The sequence below is a fragment of the Poecilia reticulata genome, chromosome 6 (assembly GCF_904066995.2).
Source record: "Poecilia reticulata chromosome 6, P_reticulata-male-v2, whole genome shotgun sequence".
Taxonomy (NCBI): Eukaryota; Metazoa; Chordata; class Actinopteri; order Cyprinodontiformes; family Poeciliidae; genus Poecilia; species Poecilia reticulata.
The window spans coordinates 6,348,910-6,371,356 of NC_088835.1; the positions used below are offsets into that span (position 1 = coordinate 6,348,910).

Consider the following 22,447-nt stretch of genomic DNA (forward strand, 5'->3'; position numbering starts at 1 on the left):
ACCAACTGAACCAGTAGCACCAAACCCCATGTTTACACAAACGCCACTGACTTCACCCAAACAAACGCTAGAAACACTCTTTCCAGCTCTAAGTGCCAACGGTTTAATAATTTAAAAGTACTCAAGACAACTGCCAGCTTGTTCTCGCCAACTAACCACAACAGGGAACAAATGCAGGCTTTCCTCAAACGGGAAGCGGGCACATACGACGACGGTACAACCGCTAACATAACGCATCTACAAAACTGAACTTTTCTTAAAAGACGTGCTGTGCGAAAAGGTTTGTTTCTCACCTTTCAGCGGTCCGGTGTTTGGAGCCATTTTTCCTGCAGCCTGCATTTTTCCATCCACTTGCACAAAGGAGACGTCAGTTCCTGTTGAGTTGGTCGGCGGAGTCGACCGACTTTTGGATAGAAGTGTGGAAAGCGGCGTCTCTGCTCTAACAAGTTACATGGAGAAACAGCGCCACTCCATGGACAAAGGAAGGCAGTGCATCGGTTGGAAATTGTACGTGTTGAAGAAAACGGCCATTAGACGAATAGCAAATTACCTTGCTTTTAATAACTTTAAAAAATGCTTCTGCACTTTACTGCACCGCATTTATTACTTTTACTGTTGAAGAATGTTACTCTAATTTGAATCAAATTTTTGACAACTCTACCCACCTCTAGTTCCTTCGCTGAATGAAGAATAAGCATGTTTTAACCAAACACACACCAGACAGACGCACACCTTCAGTTGATGTTACACTGAGACGTTTTATTTGAGCACAAGCTTAACCTCAAGCTGTAATGGAAGCTCAGGTAGCTTCCTCTTGACAGTACTTCATAGATTTGTTTAGGTCAGTTCGCTGGTCGATAAACCAACATAACACCATGGAAACTGAAGCAGTTTTTGGAACCTCTAGCAGTTTGTACAGGTGGCAAGTCCTGCTGGAAAATTAAATCAGCATCTCCATAAAGTTTGTCAGCGGAAGAAAACATGACTGGTGGAAATCTACGTTGACTGTGAACTTCAGAAAACCCAGCGGACCAAAACCAGCAGGTGGACTGGCACATTTCTTGGCACTCAAGGCCACCTTGCGTCATCAAACATAGAAACAGGCACTACCATTATAAGACTCAGTAAAAATGATTCTGTTTTTGTAGTCATTTTTATTGAGTCTTATAATGGTAATGCCTGTTTCTATGTTGGATGACACAAAGTGGCCTTGAGTGCCAAGAAATGTGCCTATTAATAACATGTATTGTTATTGTTTTTAATTCAGCCGACTTCTTGTGAAGCTTGACAATCCTCTCCAGTCTGCGGTAATCTGTGTTCCTGATACACCTTTTCCTACCTCAATTTTTCCTTCCACTCAACTTTCAATAAACATACTTAGATACAGCATTGTTTTAACAACCAGCTTCTTTTGCAATTATTTTTTGTGGCTTAACCTACATGTGAAGAGTGTCAGTGACTGCTTTCTGAACATTTGTACAATTAGTTCTCACGATTGAATATCTCTCCCATTCAGACTGAGGCACCATTCAGAGGCGAAACAGTTAATTAGCTGAATAGGGTGCGACACCAGGAATTTTCAATATTTAACATTTTCTCAATATAAAATTTTTTGAGACACTGAGTTTTTAGTTTTTATTATCTGTAAATCATAATCATAAAAGCCCTGACATATTCCAGCCTTTGTGTCATAAATTTATTAGAGTGTCACTTTCTGAAATGACTGGCAAAAAATATTGAACGGTTTCTAAGTTTTTGAGATGCACCTATATTTGGGATTAAAGCTTAAGGAGGTAAAAAATTAAAGTGTACAATATGACATTCATTTTAAAACATTTCCGTGTTTGCTTATGCACAGCGAACAAATATGGAAATCCGAGGAAAAAATCCTTTTGGTCTGATAAACTGGGAGAAAAGGTGCATGCGTATATGCAGAAAAAAATGCACCGTAAAGGGTCATTTTCGGTAAAATACACATGACAAAGTTTTGCGAAGTTTGTTGACGTCGCTTCCAAGAGACGGTCAAACCGCGCCACCGTGTGGACCGAAGTGGACAGTGTCAAGCTCCCTTAAAATATACAAGGCATGTATATGTATCACATTAAAACTGATGAACATGTAAATCAACAAAAGGAGAAATCTAACTTATTTAAATATATTTGTAGTTAGTGTATTTAAAAATCTGCCTAAGAAGTTAATGAGCATCTGCAGCAATAGGAAGATAGAGCACATAACCTTACACTAGCTTCCTGTAGCTCAGAGAATAGACTTTAAAACACTATTGCTGTTTTATAAAAATCCCTCAATGAATCCCTGTAACGATCTGCTGTAACATCAACCTTTCTGATCAGTCATGTTTTCTGGTCCTTGTCTGCTCTGCATCCCCATTACAACCAAACATAGACAAGTCGGATTCACTTTTTATGCTCTTCTAACAAACTTACAGAAAAAATGCAAAACTGCTGAAACCCTGAGTTCTTCTTAAATCAAGGCAAAAACACAATTTGCTTAGAGTTCCCTTCAATTAACATTTACTGGAACTCTGTCAATGTTAGTCTGTATTCCATCTTTTCATTACTTTCCTTTATTATGCCACTGCAAGGTAGTGTTTTAGTTTGATTTATGTTTTCATGTATGTTAAAGAACTTGCTGAAACGTGCTATGTAAATGAACTTAGCGATATTTATTTTCATAAACCTACTAATGCCTCCCAATGGGATGCCAGCCTGGGTAGTGAGCTGCATTTTCGACATTAAAAACTTCACAGAGTGGTCAAATGATAAATAACAATAAATGATAATACACATTTTCAGTGTCATTAATACAATTTAAAAAAAGCATAAATAAAACCATAAAACGATTGTGGATACTTTATATATTTTTCCATTTGGCTACTGTATTCTCTTTCTATAGTCATTTTTAACAAATAAAATATTGGTAGCCTGTTATATATTCATGTGTAGCCCAATAATTCCTCCCCCTACACACATTTTTTGTGGAAGGCTTAATTTTAAATAATTCAGCCTACAGGTAGAGGAGCTGTAGCAGGTGCAGGCAGCAAGCCTGAATTTTTCACAACTATGAAAATTGTTCGCACTAAAATATACAATCTTCTTTTCTTTCTTTTTTTTCTTGTCAGCCACTCAGGCACTGCATCAAATGAAAACACACCAATTATAAAACCGTATCATGAAAATGTAACTTCTGAATGAAGAGCTTTCTCGCAGATGCCGCCCGCTTCCGGCTGGGGTTGCCTGAAACGCCACGTACAGCTTGTCTCAACTCACCGTTAGAGTTCGAGACCCTTTGAGTGGCAGGGACGACATCCAATCAGCTTCCAACGCGACAGTTTTCCAAAGAAAGTTGACTTTTCTCCGTCCAATGGGAGCGCGCGGGGGCGGGGCGTTACCATGGTAAACGGCTACCTCTTTTGTTTAGGTTGTGGCTACCTGAGGCTTGTATTGGTGGTAGGTAGATGACGGCTGTCAACAAGCTCCGATGAATCTCAGACTGTGCGAAGAGCACTTAACGGTGGAAGCTCGGTGAGGAATAAGAAGAGGAACTACAAGTAACGAGTGTTTGACAAGTAAGTCTGACTTGACACAAAGGTAATTTATCAGTTAACAATTTCGGCTTGTTTGATAGCTTTACATTTTGCGTGATATGAATTAGCATCCACCATCGCTACATGATTCTAATAAATAACCTGCTAGTTTAACACCGTGTTTAGTCACATATCTACTACCCTTAATGTTAGTAAAATGTTTCGACCGTTTCAAAAAATAAGCTTGTTGTGTCTTTATCCAGCAGTCACGTGTGTTGCTTGCCTTTCTTTTGGCAGAGTTTTAAGATTAACACCAACTTGAATAACGTGATCCCCCATTTCATCTCTAAGTGAATTAGCCTTTTCCTAATTATCAATGATTAGGTGTCGTAAAATAATTCAGATTTTTTTGAACATTTTCTTGTGTTTCGGCCACAAACCTCAATAGATTTTATGTTGATCAAACGACATAAAGTAGTATACTATTGTGGAAAATATTTTTTTTGGTTTTTTTTTTTCAATGATTTACAAATAAAGTGTAAAATGCTGGCTACATTTCTGTCGATTAGCCTTCAGTGAAAATTTTGTAGTACTAGGAATTTTGGGTATGTGTCTGAGTGCATTGCATAGCTAGAAACTGAAATTTCTTCCTTTGTGAACCGTCATGTCACAGCAAGATTTTTTGTTCTGGGGGCTTTGACTGGGCCATTCTGACACAATTTTTGCTTTCATCGAAATGCTTTCAGTGCATCTCTGGCTGAGTTGTTGTCCTACTGTGGTAAAACTTAATGCTCTTTCATTCAACAGAAATGATCTTTTCTTCTCTTCTCATGGTTTCGTAACCTAATCCTTCAAATTTCACCGAAACTTTCTCTCTGACCTGTTTGCCATGTTGTTTGTATTTCATGGTGTTGGTTTGTGTCTAATGTTCTCCAACAAACCTCTGAGGAACGTTCACTGAACAGCTGTGTTTATACTGAGATAAAATTACACACAGCTGGACTCCATTTACTAACCACGTGACTTGTGAAAGGTTTGGTTACAGTATGTTTTATCTAGAGGTGTCAGAGGGATGGATAGAAAGATATACGACACTTAAAACATTTTGAAAACTGCATATACTTTGTGTTGGTCTATAACATAAAATCCCAAGAAATTGCATAAAAGGCTTCCTAACTAAAGTACCACCACTACTCTCATTTCTTTCTGCTTTTTTTTTTTCCAACTAGATGGTGAGGAGAAGAGCATTGGCCCGCTGCGGGCTGGTGCTGCTCAGTTTGTGGTTGTGCATCCATTCAGTGCCTATCAGTGTGGAGAAGGCCAAAGACAAGCCAGAGGTGGAGCAGCTGGAGCCACCGCAGAGTGCCGTGAGTCCACAGCATTTTGACAAATGCAGGGATAGGCTGTTTGATAAGAGGTTTTTACAGTAAATTTCACCTCACACACAGGTTGACTGTAGGAAGGGCAGTTGCCCAGGGCAACAATTTTTTATATATTTCTTTTGGGGGGGTTGGGTTAAAAATTTTATTTTATTTTTAATGAATGCAAACATTGCACCTTATATAAAACTCATAGACCCAAATCATGCGAGTTGTGCGCTATCTTAGGATTTTTTATGAATACAGAAAATATTCAAGTATTTAAAAAAATTCTGAAGTCGTAGTCGATTTCTTTCTAAACAACGAGGTGTTATTGTCTAGAGGATGTGTTAAACCTACCTAGGTCTGTCGCCATGACAAATTTTTAATTGATTAATTGATTTATTTTATTTATTTCCTAAACCTACCATGCATCAGTTCATACCTGCTGATGTGTAGGATTATGTGCTGTAATGTACTGTAATTTTTTTTCAGTTCATTAATTAGTGCACTATTTGTACTGTAATTTGCATTGGTGAATACATTTTCCTTAGTGGATATGGCACCAAAACTGGCTCCAGCCCTGGGGCCCTCATCCTTGTTGATCCGGTCCTGGTTTCCACTGTCAGAGAGATGTAAATTACACTTAACTGTGAGGGGAAAAAGGCTGATGGAAAAACAAACGACAGCAAAAAAAGCTTTTAGCAGTCATTAGTGGGTGGTAAATGACCAAGAAAATATTTTTATAATGGCCCTAATTAACGTTGGGTTTCCAAATAAACGTGAGTCATCTACTGTTTGTCAGGACACCGGTCTGCACTACGACCGCTACCTCAGGGAAGTCATCGAGTACCTGGAGAAAGACCCCCACTTCAGAGAAAAGCTGAAAAACGCCAACATGGATGACATCAAGGTGCACGCTCCCTTACAAAATCTCCCCTTAACTGAACATTAGCAATCAGTTTATTTGCACTGCGCTCTCGAATTTAAACTTTGCCGTGTGGACTCTTTGCTCGCAGCAAGGCAAGCTCTCCAAAGAGCTGGACTTTGTTCAACACAATTTCCGAAGCAAGCTGGACGAGCTGAAGAGGGAGGAGATGAACCGGCTGCGGTTGCTAATCAAAGCCAAACACAACCTCCGGGAGGGGAACGGTGAGTGAAGGGACAGGGTGGCAGTTAGTGCTGCGTCACTCACTGCCTGGGCTTAGTGACGCTTCTGGGCTTCTTGAAATTGCACGTGTTTTGCAATCCAAGTCAGAGGTTTGTTCATCATCAAATGCAAGCTGTGACTCGAGATTTTAGCTCTCGAGAGCCTTGCAAAAGTTTTAGCCTCACTTCTTTTTGGTGTTTTCTAAAGTTTTTTTAGACAGCTGGACACTTTTGCGTGGCTCAGAAAGAAAAACCCGGCTTAAAGCTGCAGTATGTAACTTTTATAAATATATAAAAAATTTTACACAGTTGTTGAAACTGTTACTATGTCATGACAGTTTTGCACGAAACAGGTAATCGGTGAATAAAAGAATTGAGCTCCTCTGCCTTCTCCCAGTGCTCCCGGTTCTACCTAGAAATAACCACTCAGAGCCAGGAGGCGGGTCTTAGGTGCTACAGTGCCAGCAGAGAGCAAGTTGCAGCTAGCAGAGGTTGTTGTGAATGCTAAGGCTAGTTAGCATGGCCACCGATGACGGCGGATAAATGGATTTCCTGTAATGGTAAGTTGGTTCGCCGCCATTAGCATGTTTAGCATCGAGTACATGGGGTTGATTTACAGCGCCCTGGCTCTGACTGGTTGTTTTAGGTCGGCAGCGGTGCATTTCTTCAGATGACAATAGTAGCTCAGGGAGGAGGTGGAGGAGATCGATCTTTTCATAGAATATCTGTCTCATAGCGAGTATGTAAAAAAAAAAAAAAAAAAATCTTTAAAAAAAAAAAAAAAAAGTTACATAAAGTGGCTTTAATTGTTTTAGGATTATTCATTATTCCTTTACTGAATTATGTGTAAAGATCAGAAATAGTTGATTGAAGTTGAAGCTTACAACTTAAGACACACGGTAATTGTTGTTTTTTCTGTTTATTTTACTTTTCTTTTGAATGTTCTCTTTCCAGGGAACACACTGGACCACCAGGCCCTGCTGAAGCAGTTTGAGCACCTCAACCACATGAACCCACACACTTTTGAGGTGGAGGACCTGGATCGCCTCATCCAATCGGTACACACATACAAGTTTACATTTCTACCCACATTAGGACTTCGAATTGACTCCCGTTCATTTGAGTAACTCTGTAAACCAGTGTATTCCTAAACCTAACCATCACCAATTCTCGGAAGGTTAGTGAATACTCCAGAAAAATTCCTAAATAGGTAACATAAATGAGAAAACACACATATTGCAGTCCAGTAATATCACTAGAGTAACTTGTAGAGCGACTTTTATAGACTGTCACCACATCTGCACAGCAAAAACACAAAATCTTACCAAGTATTTTTAGTTCACTTTCTTTTGCAAATATTTTATCACACATGAAGTAAGATAAAACTAACTTAAAAGTAACTTTTCTGCAGGAAATGGGAGCTTGTTTTAAGTTAAAAATTTCTTTATATTTACGGAAAAAGTATTATTTCCATTGGCAGATTGTTTCACTTGTAACAAGACATTTTCCCATGTTATAAGCAAAATAATCTGCGAGTGAAACTAGTACTATTTTAAAAAAATCAATATTAAGGGATTATTGACTTAAAACAAGCTCCTATTTCTTGCTGTAATGTTACTTGTAAGTTAGTTTTGTCTTATTTTAAGTGTACTAAGATATTTGGACAAAAAACTAGACAAAAAAAACGTGCGATTTAATCGATATTGTTAACTGTAAGTGGTATTGTTGGCCCAGCAAAGAGCTACAGGTGTCAAAACAAGAATGAGTCCTGTGCTGGCACTGGCGCCTGCTTTGTCTTTCACTAATCTTAAATGTAGCTAATTGAAACTATATTTGGAGAGGAAGGGCTTTCTAAAAGTAAAATAATTAGTTTTTTTTAGAGAGCAATTGGTTTCCTGTATGTTAAGAATGATGAGGAAGTTGCCTCACAGTTGACAGTTGAGGTCTGAATTGTTTCAGCAGCTCGCACGGTTCGCGCTGAACACAATGGAGTTGTGACATACGGACCGAAATATACCCAAGATATACTGGCCTTCAGAAATTTTATTTAAAAATTATTTTATTTGTTACAAATTAAATGTGGTAACTCATACAATCCAAGTTTTATTTTCAAACAAAAAATGTCCAACGTCACTGTTTGCTGAATAGGAATAGGCTTCCTACTCTGCCTTACAAAATCTAACAGCCCGGATCATCAGATCGATGATGATTCATCGATCCGATATCAATATCTGTATCGGTCCCATTATTGGAAAAATTGGATCAGGTATTGGTGACAATGTGCTTGATTCATAAGGACAGATCTATTCAGTCCAATTCTATGCTTTGTGTTCTGAATGACATTATGCTTTTTTATTTTATATTATATTATATTTTCAGTTTCTAATTGCACTTTCTGAACCATTTGAAAGAAGGTTTGCTGCAGTTTATTTTTAACATGTTTTGCCAAAGTAGTCAACCTTTTAGTTTTAGTCAGTTTCTTTATTTATTTTACCTGGGCTGTATTGCTAACCACACTGACTGAACAAATTAAAGTTGATTTTACATGCTTGACTAAACTTGTGAAGGTTTTGGTGTATTTCAGTGCGCTGTATTGGTGCAGAGTTAAATTTATTATTAAGTACATTTATGTTTGCATTAAAAAAAAGAAACATTTTAAGTCAGCTCAGTACTATTTTTAAGTATAGGATCTGTATTGGCCAATACCAAACATATCAGTATTGGTATCAGAAATGAATTAAGTGGATCGGTGCATTCCTATTATATGCTCTATTTGCATAAGACTTTTCTGATGAACTAGTCAGTACCTGAAAAGCAATGTGCAGTCTTTGAGGCAATCACAAGAACGGTATTTAGTACAGATTCCCAGCTCAAGTAATGCAACACTTACTTTTTCTCCTTAATATTTAAGGCAACAAAGGATCTGGAAAACTACGACAAGGAGCACCACGATGAGTTCAAGCGTTATGAGATGATGAAGGAGCACGAGAGGAGGGAGCGCTTGAAAACGATGAGCGAGGAGGACCGGAAGAAGGAGGAGCAGCACTACGAAGAGATGAAGAAGAAGCATGCCAACCATCCTAAAGTTAACCACCCTGTAAGACATCCGCTTTGAACGTGAATATTTAACAGTACTTGCAACATAAAGTGCAAAGAATCAATCTGCTATCAATGAACCATTTCTGCTGTGAAGGTAAACTTGTTGTGCAACATGTTTGATACAGCCAAGTGCTGCTTCTGTCATGAGCAAACACAAAGAACCAAAGTTCAGTTTCATTTGAAGGCGACAATTCAAGCCAGATGGTTGAAATTTTTGCAGTTCCGACAGGACTCTGCGCATCAAAATACCTTAGGCCTAGTTCACACATAGCTTTGGGGAAACAAAAATTTTTTATGCATTTTAGCCTCTCGATCACACGAAAACTCAGTTTAGTAACACTAACAAACATTATTTTTAAAAACAATTCCTACTGTTACGGCCGCTGGTATAGGGGATCAGGAGATGGCAACATAAACGGGCTCCACAAACAAGACGGAGTACACTTTAACCCTCCCACGGTCTGACAGCTTGGTCTGACAGCGTGGTCAGACAGCGGGGGAAACAAGGTGGGGGTGGGTGTCCCATCAGACCGACGGTTCCCGAAACCACATGCAAAAAAAAAAAAAAAAAAAAACTTGTAAAAGTGCACACGGGGGTCTGTGTGAAATTACCAGACTGCGTAGTCGGCATAATAATCTATTTAACTGCATTCCAAGTCTGAGCTTTCTGCACCTGACAAAGACCAGTGGCACATTAAGACACCTTGTTCCACAATGTAAGCTTGTTTCTCTTAGTTGGCTTGTTCATCACTCGCCACATTCTCGAAACATTTTTGCAACGTTTCATCAACTTGTTGTGCAGACGATAAGCGTTGCCTTGTCAGAGGGAGGGACGTTCTCTTCCAGAGAGGACCATGCTCCTCCAGCTCCATCAGTTCAGGAAGCAACAAAACACTGTTACTTTTGCTTTGTATCCTTTCATTCTTCCTAGCTTATGTAGACATGATCACAAAATCAGAAATCGCAACATCAGGGTCTTTACGTGCCACTACTGGAAGAAAAATCTGAAATTTTCTGATTTAAGGGATTGTTGGAAACCTCCAGACTTGGTAGTACTAAACATCCAGCAATGTTATTCCCCTTTAACATAGCCACGACGTCTATGGGTGAAGTTTTCTAAATGGAAAACCCAAAATTTTTCAGCTGGTGCTCCATGTGTGTGCGTATGCATGTGTGTGTGTGTTCAGGGCAGTGAAGACCAGCTGAAAGAGGTGTGGCAGGAGTCAGACGGTTTGGACCCAGAGGACTTTGATCCCAAAACCTTCTTCAAAATGCACGGTAACCATAGTTTCCAAACGTATTCTAGCACACAACAGTGGGACAAGTCTTCATGTATTTCTGCTGTATTTCTCTTGAATCTGCAACCATCTATGAATGTAAAATAACAACTTTACAAGCATCTTATTTATCAAAACTGTAGTCTGTCATTATTCTTGTGGATGATAGTTACTCCTAATTCTTGACTTCTGTGTTGCAGACAGCAATGGCGACGGCTTCTTTGATGAAAGCGAGCTGGAAGCTCTCTTTACAAAAGAGGTACGTTAGTGAATGTTAGGGATGCACCGATTGCAGTTTTCTGGCCGCTGACCGATTCCGATTTTTGCCCAATACCAATTTTTTCAACTTATTTATTTTATCTGAAAAGTTGCTAAATATGCTTTGGTCTCTTTGCATTTTCAAAACGCTAGTTAAGGTTTTGGCGTAACTGAATTTTTCGTTTAAGCTGGAGAAGGTGTACAACCCTGAGAACGAGGAGGACGACATGGTTGAGATGGAGGAAGAGAGGCTGAGGATGAGGGAGCATGTCATGAATGAGGTCAGCTGAACGTATGCAGCATGGAGTCCTGTTTGTCATTGATGCATCACTGATTGGCTCTGATTAGGCCCGCTAAGTAATGAGGTCATCTCTGTATCTCAGCAGAGTGCGACAGTCTGAAATCGACTGTTTCAGTTTTGAAGATTTTAAAGGGACAGTATTATGTACGGGATTTGTTTAGCTTCACATCCTGTTATAATGTTATTCTCTCATCAAAAACATCCCTGGAGTGTTGAATTGATTCTTCCATGCATGAGAAATCCTTCAGTCTCCCGGGGCAACCATTTAGCCGTGTAAAACACCTGGATGAACCTAGTCCCGCCTTGGAGATTTTAAGGTTTTTAAAGAGACAGACGCCCAATTTCAAGGTGTTAAATTACAAAGTAAAAATTTATTTTAAGTCATATTTGATATGTACAGCATTTTTGTAACAACTGAAATTAACAAGTTAATTGATTATGCTACAAAATGGCAATAAAATGTGCCTGAAAAACACATAATACTGCCATTTTAATTGAACCAAAGCACTATTCCTCTCCACCATGAATTAGTTTTAGATTGTTTAGATTATTACTAATCTCCAAGATTTTATTTTCTTAGTGTAAAAGCATCTGTTTGATCTTAACACAGTGATTAAAGCTGCTCTCTGCTCTGATTTGTCAGGTGGACACAAACAAAGACAGGCTTGTGTCAATGAGCGAGTTCATAGCAGCAACCAAGAAGGTGGAATTCCATGAGAAAGATGAGTGGGGGGTAAGATTTTAAAGATTCATCTCAGCACGAGAATATCACAGATTATCACCCTTCTGTAGTGTTTTCTATTCAATAAACCACAGTGAGTTTGGCCAGAGATGTTCATAGATCTGTGATATGTTGGTAAAATCATAATACATGATTTTAAAAAAAAAGGAATCCCAATGGTGTTGCATGTTGATACAGAATAAAATTGGTGACAAACTTGTTATGTTTGTCTTGTTTTTATTATTTTTTACTTTCTCTGCCCACCCCTCACAGACTTTAGATCAAAACCCTGCTTACACCGAGGAGGAGCTGAGGGAGTACGAGCGGCAAATTGCCAACGAGGAGGACGACATCAACGCCAAGACGGCTGAGTTGCAGAAACAGAGGGAGGAGCTAGAAAGAAAACAGGAAGAACTAGATACTCAGAAGTCAGGGCTAAAACAGGTGAGTTATTGTTGTGAGTCTACAAAAAAAAGAAAAAAAATAGTTTTTTTTGGTGAAGTAGCTCTGAATTATCAGTGTATTTTAGGACTTTCTCATATTACCAGAGATGGGCAGGTTAAACAACCGTTTTAATTAAATTAATCTGAATTTAATTCAAGTTGTCCATCAATGATTCTCTAATGAGATCTTTTCTTTCTGTGCTGTTTGTTTCCTTCGTTCTTCTGCTCAGGCAATGGAAGAAATGGAAAAGATCAAAGCCCAGAGTTTAAAAGCTGAAGCAAAACGTAAGTGTGAGATAGTTTTAATTGCTGTCAGTTTATCCCAAAGAGTTTAACATTTACTCTTAAAGCTACTGACTCAGTTAAAGCAGGTCTACGGTTTCTCGTGGTGTTTGTCTGTGTTTCGTATGAACCAGAAATTTGGAAATATTTAGCAAGAAACAGTCAGAATTGGTTTCTTACACAGTAGCTCAAATTTGACGAAGAGCAGTTTTTACTCATCAAATTTTCCATCGGACTTTAACTGGTCTAAGACACTACTGTTGATGTAGCTCTGTATCTTTGATGTTCTTGCTCTGCTGTTAGCTGTTAGCTGTGGACGTGCAGATGTGACCCGGTAGGATGGTCCGTCAGTCAGCCTTCTCTCACAGTAGAGCAAAACGGGTCAATGGCTGATTATCAGAACTTTGCAGAGGTAGATAAGATCAGTTTCACAGATTAAGTATCGGCCGATCATCCAAAATTCAGGAAATCGGGAGCGATCGGCTGGCCGATCAACCGGTGCACCTCTAAAAACAAGGATAAAGTGCTTGATTACGTGTTGGCTCCTTTATGTCAAACAAACCACTTTCCAGAAGCCACAAAGTCCATGTTTCCAAGAATTTAAACTAAATTCTATGACTGAACAAATGTCACTTCCTGTTGCAGAGCCCCGAGGCCCGATGGCTGAGGCGGAACCTGCACCAGTCGTACCAGGAAACGCCCAACCTCTGCCTCCTGGTCACCAACAGCAGGATGTGCCAGTGCCAGGACACTCCTAGGCCTCCCCCTCCCCATCACCCTGTCTGTTATGAGTGAGCGTCTTTGTACATTTTCTTTTCGTGAACCACTTTTTCTGCTTAGAAAACCAATATCCTGATTAATGAAAGGCAAAAACAGCCCAAAAGCATTACGCGTCCCCTGAAGGAAGCCGATTCAGGGATCAGATTTAGCGCCGTGCCAACCCTCCCTTTTGCTAGCCAAATCAGCTAAACGAGCCAGAGTTTTCCCGACAGACAATCGCTTCTTTTGTTTTGGGTTTTTCAAACTTCCATCCCAACAAGGACTCTGTGTCCTTGGTGGGAAAATTCTCTATAAATGAAGGGTTTTGTTTCGGGCACTGTGGTTTGCTGTAGAATATATTATCTACAGCAAATGCCATAAACATGTATTTTTGTTGTTAAGAGATAATCTTGAAGAAAAAAAAAAAGAATGTGAGTAAAGAATCATTTTCGTTGAAATTCCCTTACCCACTTCCTGTTTTACACGTAGCATTTCTGTTTCGTAGCCGCTGCGTCCTCTGGACTGGACGATGGAAGAAAAGCTCATCTCTACACTGTACATTGGATTTGAACTTTTCACAACTGTGACATTCCAGCGAGAAATCTGTGATACCTAATGTGGTTCTTTGTTTAGTATGTCCGCCACTGCTCCATAGAGTACGTGTTGTGTTCATGATAATTTATTTATTCTATAAATCCACTGGAAATTTCCTCCCTTCAAGAAGTTTGATAACATAAATGAAGAGAGTATGAGTTAATTCTCAGGGGACTTTAGATTGTTTTATTTAATCATGATTTTATGTTTCTTAAACATTGCAGGATAACTGAAAACTGGTAAAACGCTTATGTTTTTGTTTCCATTGATAAGTGTCCTGTGGAATGATGTCATGGTATACAAGGTTTGACTGTTACTAATTAAATGAATGACCTTGCAAGTATAACGTTTGTGTCTTTGCATCATTTGCCTACGTGTTTCTTAAAAATGCATTCTTACTTTATTTTCCTGGTCAACAACAGAAGAGGAGCAATTTATATCAAATTCAATCCATATCAGCTGTGAAGCCATTGTGGAATCTAAAGGGTCACTTGGCTCACCACAGGTCTTAAATTCTGTCTTGGCAGGACTATTTAATCTCGTATCATCCGGTTACGAGTGCACAACTATTTTTGAGACTCATTTCACGCTTCGGGGAAGCTCCCAGAATCGTGTGTAGATGGTGGTTTACATGCTAGAAAAAGCTGGGTCATTTGAGTTTTGCTCTGAGTACTCTAATCGGTTCCACTGAACAGTGAAAAACGGTATATCTCAGCACTTCCTTATAAAATCCTAAAATTGTTTATAGACATATTGTGCATTTTTGAGCGGTACAGGAGACTAAGTGACCTGAAAAAGAACCACTGGGTGGCGGAATGGTTCGCTGTTCGGAAAAATGGCCAGGCAAACTCGGAAGCAAGACGGAGCGTCCCGGTAGTCTGCCCTCTGACCCCGGGGGGCGGTACCGCCCCCGTTGAGAAACGGTGCACTATGCACAACGTCTGAGTGTTCCCAAGAGCGGCATTGTTTATTAATTAATCAATCAGAAAATAAGTCTGATTAATTGATAATCACTTATTTTCTGTAATATATATATATATATATAAATAATTTTTATTTATTTATTTTTGTCCTAGTACCCCCAAAAATGTAAAACTACTTTCACCCCTGTGTGTATGTGTGTATATATATATATAAAAACTTGTTCACAAATCCTTTTACGGACGCCAATTTGATTGGAGGTGTCCCGATCGATCGACCCCCGATCATAATCGGCCGATTTCCGTGAAAAAGTGTTTGATCGGTGATCGCCCATAAGATCTCTTGTTGCCGATCACACAAACTGATCACCTTCATCTCATTTCGCAGCCTGCCTGTGCAGCTGGTCTCCTCTTTCCTTCACACTGCGCAAACGCGCAACAACAAATCCTAAGCGATGTCGTGTGGAACTATAACGCACTGAATGAATGGGGAAGTTGGGTTGTGGCGGAAAATTGAAGCACGTCAAAATGCATCAACACGACAAATCTAATATGGCATAAAAACAATGCCATACTTGACGGAGTTTGGCTACATCGAGGCTCACTGCAGTAAAAAAGACATATGGAGGATCAGATAGCAGGTGAAGCAGCGCACAGCTACACTCACCGGATTTACATGACGGTTAGAAAGCTAAACAAATAACCCGCAAAATTATTTAAGTCTTCGAGCTGCGATGTAAGATGCTGGTTCTGCTCTCGCTGTTGAACCGGTTCACCGTAGCTCGGTCTATTTCACAGATGAAGCGCCGCTTCTGCTCCACCTGGTAGTGACTCTCACACCGAACCTCTGTTTGAAGCTGCAGCATCTAACTTAAGACAATAAATTTTACATAAGTATGAAAACTTTTGCTGTCCTAAAATGAGACAAATAATCTCTGAAAAAATAATCGATCTCAATGCCTCCTCCCTGTTCTGCATAATTACTCCGCTCAGTCAGAAATAGCCAATCAGAACTAGCAGTATTCAGCTTAGCCATGCTATCAGGAAGTTTTCATTCAGTAACTCAGGTGGCTTAAGGTAAGTCTTTATTGTAATGGAACCTGTATTTGCCTTTGAATGTTAACTTTTATACTTGAATTTCTTTGACAATGTTAAGAGGTTTTATTTTGACTCTTTGCATTATTTAGCCTCTTCAGAGCCTTCATATGTTTTCAGTCTGTTAAAGATAGTATTACTGATAGCAGTACAATTTGCACAATGCCTGTCTTGTTTTTTTTCTTGGAAAAAGTTATTAAAAACAAGATTTTGTCTAAATTAAGGTGAATTTATGGTTCCTTTTTCCACATAATGTAACCGGTAGTGCTTATGATTTAAAAAAGAAAAATTATATGATCGGTGATCAGTATCGGTGATCGGCCCTCACGGGTGACCGGAATTGGAATCGGCAGGAAAAAACTTGATCGGCACATCTCTAATTGGAACCTTTTGGGCAAAACAGATACTGTAAGAACAACCCAGAGATAAATTTTATGGATTAAAGAAAGACTCAAACTGTGCTCAATGTGATACTAAAAATCCACGCTTAGCTGCGAAGAGCTAAAGTAGCATAGCTGACATAAACATGAGGTCTCTCTAACAAAAAGATATAATGAGGGCAAAGTATACCAGACATATAAAATGTCATCTGAAATCATTTATAATTACTCCATGTCTCATTATAATCTGAGAGCAAAGCCTGCAGGTTTAGCTTCTACTTACTTTAGAGGGCAGACCACCGGGGCGCCCTCTGAAGCTTCTGGGTTTGCCTGGCTATTTTTCAGGTGTTCTGACTATCTGTCATACCCAGTGGTCCTTTTTCAGACCACTTAGTCTTCTGTACCGCTCGAAAATGCACAATATGTCTAGAAATAATTTTAGGATATTATAAGGAAGTGCTGAGACATGCCGTTTTCCACCGAACTAACGTATTTGCCACTTCGGCACAAGCACAGTGAGAAACGTTTAGAGGATAAAAACACTAGACTCAGAGCAAAACTCAGACAACCCAGTTTTTACTAGCATGTAAAAGCACCATCTTCACACAAATCTGGGAGCTTCCCCTGAAGCGTCAAATGAGTCTCAAAAATACTTGCGCACTCGTAACCGGATCTGTGTGTAAATGCAGTTTTGTGTGTGTGTGTACCAGGGAACTTGTGCATACTTTTTCAACATTTATAGGCGTATGAGAAGATTTATTTTATTTTTAAGGTTTACAAATCCAGTATTACACACGCAGATATTTATACGCACGCACAAATCCTTTTACTCACACACAAATCCTTTTATACACGCAGAGATATTTTGAGACTATTTTCACTCCATAATATGTACACCTTAAATTCTATTCATAATTATTTTTAAAACATCTTAACTAAGTTGGTGAAACTTGTAGAAACCATGTATGTGTGTGACATAATGTAATGGAGAGGTTTGCCATTTGTGCAACGTTTGAGCAGAGAGGTGAGCGTCTTCACTTCTTTCCGTATGACTCGCTGAAGCGCTGTACAAGGTAGTCGCCTCCGGTGACGGGAGGATATTTGTTTGAGCCGTCGCAGCAGGTGATTAGGGCCTCGTTGTCCGGCTGGACGAAGTAAGCCAAAGACTGGCGAGTGCTGGAGTCTCCAACAGGGGGCAGCAAAACCCGATGACGCTGAAAAGGCACAAAGCAATATTATAAACCACTTTGACTCAAACTTCCAAGCGTTGCATATTTTCCCACAGCTCCGTTGCTCTAATAAAATTACAAATACAACAATAAACACTGAATAAAACAAGAGCTCTAAAAAGATTTAGATTTGATCATGTTTTTCAGTTTGAGTTTCTGCCACATCAATAAAAAGCCTTCCTCTAAGATTTATTGTATTTATTTGCAAGCTGTTCTTCTATATGTGCTTGCATTATAGCTAAATCTAATAATGATAAAGACTATTTCAGAAATGTACAAGTTTTTTTTGTCAAATGGTTCAGAATCGTAAAGTTAAAAGTAATCATGGGCCACAAAATGTACTTTTCATTTTCACTTAACGCAAAATTCTTAAAAAATAAAAAAAGAAAAAAGAAAATGATGTGTTGTAGTAATCATTACAGATTTAAAAAAATGCTCTTGCCTGTATATTCTCAGTAACTAAAACAGGAAGTGGGTCTGTTATGAAATTATTCCTTGATTTTGAAAAATGACTGGATATTTGTGATCTTATTTACTGTAAGATTTAATTCAAAGCAAGACAGATTATTAATAAAGGATCTTTTTTTGTTTGTGATTATAATTTGTCAGCAAGTTTTTTAAAAGGCCTCACCTCAGAGAAAATTTTACACCAATTTTCTTTCTTAAAAGTGTCCTTGCGTCTTTGACCGCCTGGACTGGTGAGCAAAATTTCTGACATTCTCAAATTTTGACCCAGGAGCATCATCGAAGTCATTTGGACCCCCGACCCGCTCTTTAGATACCCTTGCTTTGATTTTTTTTTACCCTCTGAAGAAGAAGGAAACATGTAAAATCTTTTTAATTTACCACAGAGATTAGCTGATCACTCGTCCAGCGCTGCATCAGGTCAGCGACGTTGACCAGGACGGTTCCAGGGATACAGGGAGCCGAGATAAACTCACCTGCGCGCGTGCAAACCTGGAATAAGACGCGGAACATGACTAAAAACAAATGAAATGCCAAATAAAAAATAAATGATCTAAATCAGTTTCCATAAATTGCACTTATTAGATTATCACTATAATGTAATAAATTTAAATCAAAGGGAGATGCCAAGAAAAGAGCTACACCTTCTTTGGGGTAAAAATGGATACATTTCACTATTAATCCCTGGAATTACCTGCAGACCCTCAGAGCCCTGGAATAGCAGAGTGATGCTTCCGTAGTCGGAATGTTCCCCACATCGCACCTGACCTTCCTTTGCCGTGTCACTCCTCAGTGGAGGGTAGTAGAGAGTCCGCAGCGTTGTGCCGTTCTCATCAGCTGCAGGAGACACAGCAGCTCTCTAAATACATATCAGCTCAGACAATTCACACATATGAATTATCAGGCCCACTGTACACAGAAAAAAAGCAGGAGTAAATTTATGTCAAAAAGAAAAAAAAATTCTGAGAAATCTTTGAGAAATTTCTGAATTTGAAAAGTTGAAGATTTGCTAGAAAAAACTCAGAAATTATTAGATTGATTGCAGAAATTTTCTAGAGAGAATTTTGAAATTTATGAGTTTCAAAAGTGGAACATTTGAGTTTTGAAACTTAGAAAATTTCCAAAACATCAAAAATTAGATTTTTCCCCCGTCTCAAAAATTTGAGATTAATCTCCAATTTTTTTGTATCAAATTTTTGGACTTTTCAAACTCCTAAATTTCTGGGTTTTTGTTTTCTTGAAAGTTTCTGAGATCAATCTCAAAATCTTTGACGTTACTAGAAAATTTTCAGCCTTTCAATTTCAGAAATTTTCTATGAACACTTGGACATTCCTTAGTTTTAGACGTCAAAAATGTTCCAGCTTTTCAAACTCAGAAAATTTCAAATGTCGAATATTTGAGATTTTTTTAAATCAAAATATTTCTGAGATTAATCTTCAAATTTTTTGAGCTTTTTCTTGCAAATTTTCAGCTTTTTAATTTCAGAAATGTCCAAGTTTTTCAAGAAAATTTCTGAGCTCAACTACAAATCTTGAATTTTTGGTGGAAATTGAATCCTCTTTTTTTTTCTCTACCTACAGCTGCCCTAACACACTGTCGTATGTACATCCTGTTGAGCGAGTTTCATGATTTTCTACGACATGCACCATTCCCACCGATTACATTGTCCACCAAAGCATTGAGAGTGTGAAAAACCTACTTCCTATGAATCGATGCGCATTCAGGAATACGTCCGGGTTCAGACTCAGGCTCTGGGCCATCACCTTCAGCACCCGAAGACTCAGGTCTTTGCAGCGCTGGAAGAACGCTGTGTGGATCTCTCGGAAATCCCTCACAGCGTCTGTTGACGGCCATATCTGTAGAACAGACAACGACTGACTAGCTTGACCGGAAGATTTTGCAGTGACCCAAAGTCCTGAGTATCCCAAAGTTTGCACTTGCAATTTTACAAAGAAGCATGCTGAATGGAATATTAAGTGACTCATTACTATGTCGGGGTGAAATGATGCCACGTTAAATGCCTCCTTTAGGTCTCCTGGCTGGCTAGGATTCAACCTGTAAAAGAATCTGGATTAAAAATAAGTCTTGAACTTTTTCATGTGGTCCACCTTACCAGCACAAATGTCTACGTATTTTTTAATATGATTTTATGTGATATCCTCACACAATTAAAAATGTAAAAACTGTCGCATGCATACTGTCTTGACCAGTGGTATTCCTCAGAGCTCAACCCTCGGTCCTGTACTGTTCTCCTCACTGTATTTATTACCACTGAATTCAGTCATAACCAAACACAGCTGGAAGTTTCAATTGTATGCAGGTCTACTCGCCAATTAGCTCCAACAACATAAGTGCATTTGACTAAGGACATCAGAGAGTGCATTAAACAAAATTGTCTTTGCCAAAATTTTTGTTGAATATTGCCAAATTTTGTTCCAGATCTTTGTACTTACTGGTCCTTCTCCTCTTTGTGAGGTGATGAATTTAGGGGTAATGGTTGATGACTGTTTAAAATTTGACAAACAGGTTGATTGTGTTGTTTCAGCCCTGACTTCTGGTGAAGTTAAATGCTTGTAGTGCACTTTTGTTGGAATAAACCAGGTGTCCAGCATGCCGCTGCTCACCTGTTGACTAACAGTAGGAGAGACACAGTCACATCAGTCTTGTACTTCACTCCCTCCACTTGCTCCTAGTTCGTTTGAGTTGATTTCAAACTCTTGATGTTTGTTTTTAAAGTTGCTTACAGCATTGCACCTTCTTACTTACGTGATGTGGCCCAGTCAGAGCTCTATGGTCTGCTGACCAACAACTGACGAAGACCCCTAGGTCAAAGTTCAAACAGTGTAGCTGGTCTAAATCTGGAATTCATTACTTCTTGAAGCTAAGCTACAACTTTTAGCACATAGTAGCATTTTACCAATGTTGTTAAACTGTCCTTTATCTGTCTGTATTTTTTATTTTTGCACTAAGGTAAAGTATTTTGGTTCAGTAGTGACTGTTGTGAAGGTCTATATAAATACAATTGGATTGACTGGTGTGTGCCCAGCCCTGAGTAAATACTTTGTAAAACCATCCTAGATCCAAATAAAAGTTTTTGGACTTTCTATGTTTTCTGTGGACTGTCAAGACATGACAGTTCACAGTTCAGTTGAATTGTCATGTCTTGGTGGTGTTTCCATGTTCAGGTCTCAAAATGCTTCAGTAGGTGTATAAAGTTGAGGATATTATGTTACAACATTCAACTCTGCTTTAAAAAGTCTCTACAACTCTCTCCCTGATTTGCCTGCTGAGTTCTTTGATCTTAATTATGATTTTTTTTCCCCGACACAAATGTTCTCAAACGAACCTAGATTGATACAGAGATTAGTTAACTTTATATGCCCCTTGAACCTTTTTGCATTCGTTCCACATTACAACCACAAATGTCTGAATATTTTCTTAGGTTTTTACGCGATAAATACTGTTTTGACCCACTGGTGTGCCTCAGGGCTCAATCCTCAGTCCTGTACTGTTCTGCTCACTGCACATTTTATGTGGACTGTCATCTCTTAGTGGTGTTTCCATGTTCAAATGACGGGTATAAAGTAATTAAAGTTGACTATTTTGTTACAACACTCTCACCTGCTTTAAAAATTCTCTACAACTCTCTCCCTGACTTGTCTGCTCAGTTTCTCTGTATTCATTATGTGTTTTAATTTTTTTTCCCACACAAGTGTTCTCAAACAAAGCCAGATTTAGACGGAGATTAGTGGATTTTATGTGGCACTTTAGAGGTGGGATAAAAAAGCAAGCCACACTTTTATGATTAAAGAAAAAAAGTCTAAACCGTGTATCTTCCTCCCCTTCGTCCTTTACATTTGCGCACTACACCGTGTTGTGGTTTGTCGCATCATCAAATCACGAAAATGTGCACACGAAGTTTGGGATTCTGACAAAAGTTTCTTCTTCTTTTTTTAAAAAAAAAAAATGCACATTAATGTTTTTTTGTTCGTTTGTTTGTTTTACTGCCGTGTCTTCCTTATCTTGTATCTGGATGACCTACCTCTCGGCTTCCATGGACACCCAGCCGTGGTTGGGGTTGTTTGGGAAGCTCTTCCTTTTGAATCGCTTCTTCAGCTCTTCTGGCTGCAGGAAAAACTTCTTAGACGACTCCATGACGCGCTCCACCTATTAAAGACACCCCACACATGAAATATTCCATATTTCACTTGAGAGGATGCATTCGGAGCTGTGCGAGTGTTCTCAGCCGGATTCACCTCCTCTTGCAAAATCCCGGAGTTTTTCAGAAAAACGAACCCAACTTGAGAAAATGCGGTTTTCAGCTCCTCACTCAGGCTCTGCAGCTCCTCATCGTCGGCATCTTTCTTACTCAGGTTGCAGACGCTAAAATCCACCACAGGAATGATCATCTTGGGAAAAAAATAATTAAGTTAAAACTCTGCGAAGTCAGGAGGTAAAACGCTCAGGGTCGCAGCTCCTGAATAAATAAAATCCACGTGACGTTAATCAGCCAATAGGAACAGGTCACACAACGTGCTCAAAGTTGGACTTGCTCTCTCAACCTTTGGATGC

The 22,447-nt window shown here is 39.0% G+C and overlaps 3 protein-coding genes across 3 annotated transcripts in view; 1 reads left to right on the forward strand and 2 right to left on the reverse strand.

Annotated features, from left to right (window-relative positions):
- pik3c2a (phosphatidylinositol-4-phosphate 3-kinase, catalytic subunit type 2 alpha) overlaps positions 1-552 on the reverse strand; it is a 49,259-nt gene extending 48,707 nt beyond the window's left edge. The window contains exon 1 of the mRNA XM_008410783.3: positions 294-552. The gene's annotated coding sequence lies outside the window, so the exon portion shown is untranslated. The remainder of the gene's footprint in view (positions 1-293) is intronic.
- A 2,876-nt stretch (positions 553-3,428) lies between these two features.
- Positions 3,429-14,131, forward strand: LOC103465707 (nucleobindin-2). Its single transcript, XM_008410782.2, has 14 exons — positions 3,429-3,586; positions 4,774-4,911; positions 5,708-5,815; positions 5,922-6,054; positions 7,006-7,109; positions 8,963-9,148; positions 10,338-10,428; positions 10,628-10,686; positions 10,874-10,966; positions 11,630-11,719; positions 11,981-12,151; positions 12,381-12,435; positions 13,078-13,223; positions 13,697-14,131. Exons 2-13 carry the CDS (start codon positions 4,774-4,776, stop codon positions 13,188-13,190), a joined length of 1,341 nt encoding a protein of 446 aa, XP_008409004.1. The 5' UTR covers positions 3,429-3,586; the 3' UTR covers positions 13,191-13,223; positions 13,697-14,131.
- Positions 14,132-16,935: 2,804 nt separating this feature from the next.
- LOC103465706 (uncharacterized) lies at positions 16,936-22,365 on the reverse strand. Its single transcript, XM_008410780.3, has 7 exons — positions 22,132-22,365; positions 21,918-22,042; positions 19,864-19,930; positions 19,575-19,731; positions 18,569-18,711; positions 18,256-18,366; positions 16,936-17,394 (listed from the first exon to the last, which is right to left on the reverse strand). The coding sequence occupies exons 1-7, from the start codon at positions 22,282-22,284 to the stop codon at positions 17,215-17,217; spliced, it is 936 nt and encodes a 311-aa protein (XP_008409002.1). The 5' UTR covers positions 22,285-22,365; the 3' UTR covers positions 16,936-17,214.
- Positions 22,366-22,447: the final 82 nt, after the last annotated feature.

Excerpts from the sequence above, each read along its gene's own strand:
- LOC103465707 (XM_008410782.2), top strand. The coding sequence starts at position 4,774 with ATGGTGAGGAGAAGAGCATTGGCCCGCTGCGGGCTGGTGCTGCTCAGT. Across the intron at positions 6,055-7,005 it reads CAACCTCCGGGAGGGGAACG|GGAACACACTGGACCACCAG; the intron begins GTGAGTGAAGGG and ends TTCTCTTTCCAG. Across the intron at positions 12,436-13,077 it reads TTTAAAAGCTGAAGCAAAAC|AGCCCCGAGGCCCGATGGCT; the intron begins GTAAGTGTGAGA and ends TTCCTGTTGCAG.
- LOC103465706 (XM_008410780.3), bottom strand. The coding sequence starts at position 22,284 with ATGATCATTCCTGTGGTGGATTTTAGCGTCTGCAACCTGAGTAAGAAA. Across the intron at positions 19,732-19,863 it reads CATCATTTCACCCCGACATA|ATATGGCCGTCAACAGACGC; the intron begins GTAATGAGTCAC and ends TCTGTTCTACAG. Across the intron at positions 18,712-19,574 it reads TGCGCATCGATTCATAGGAA|CTGATGAGAACGGCACAACG; the intron begins GTAGGTTTTTCA and ends TGTCTCCTGCAG.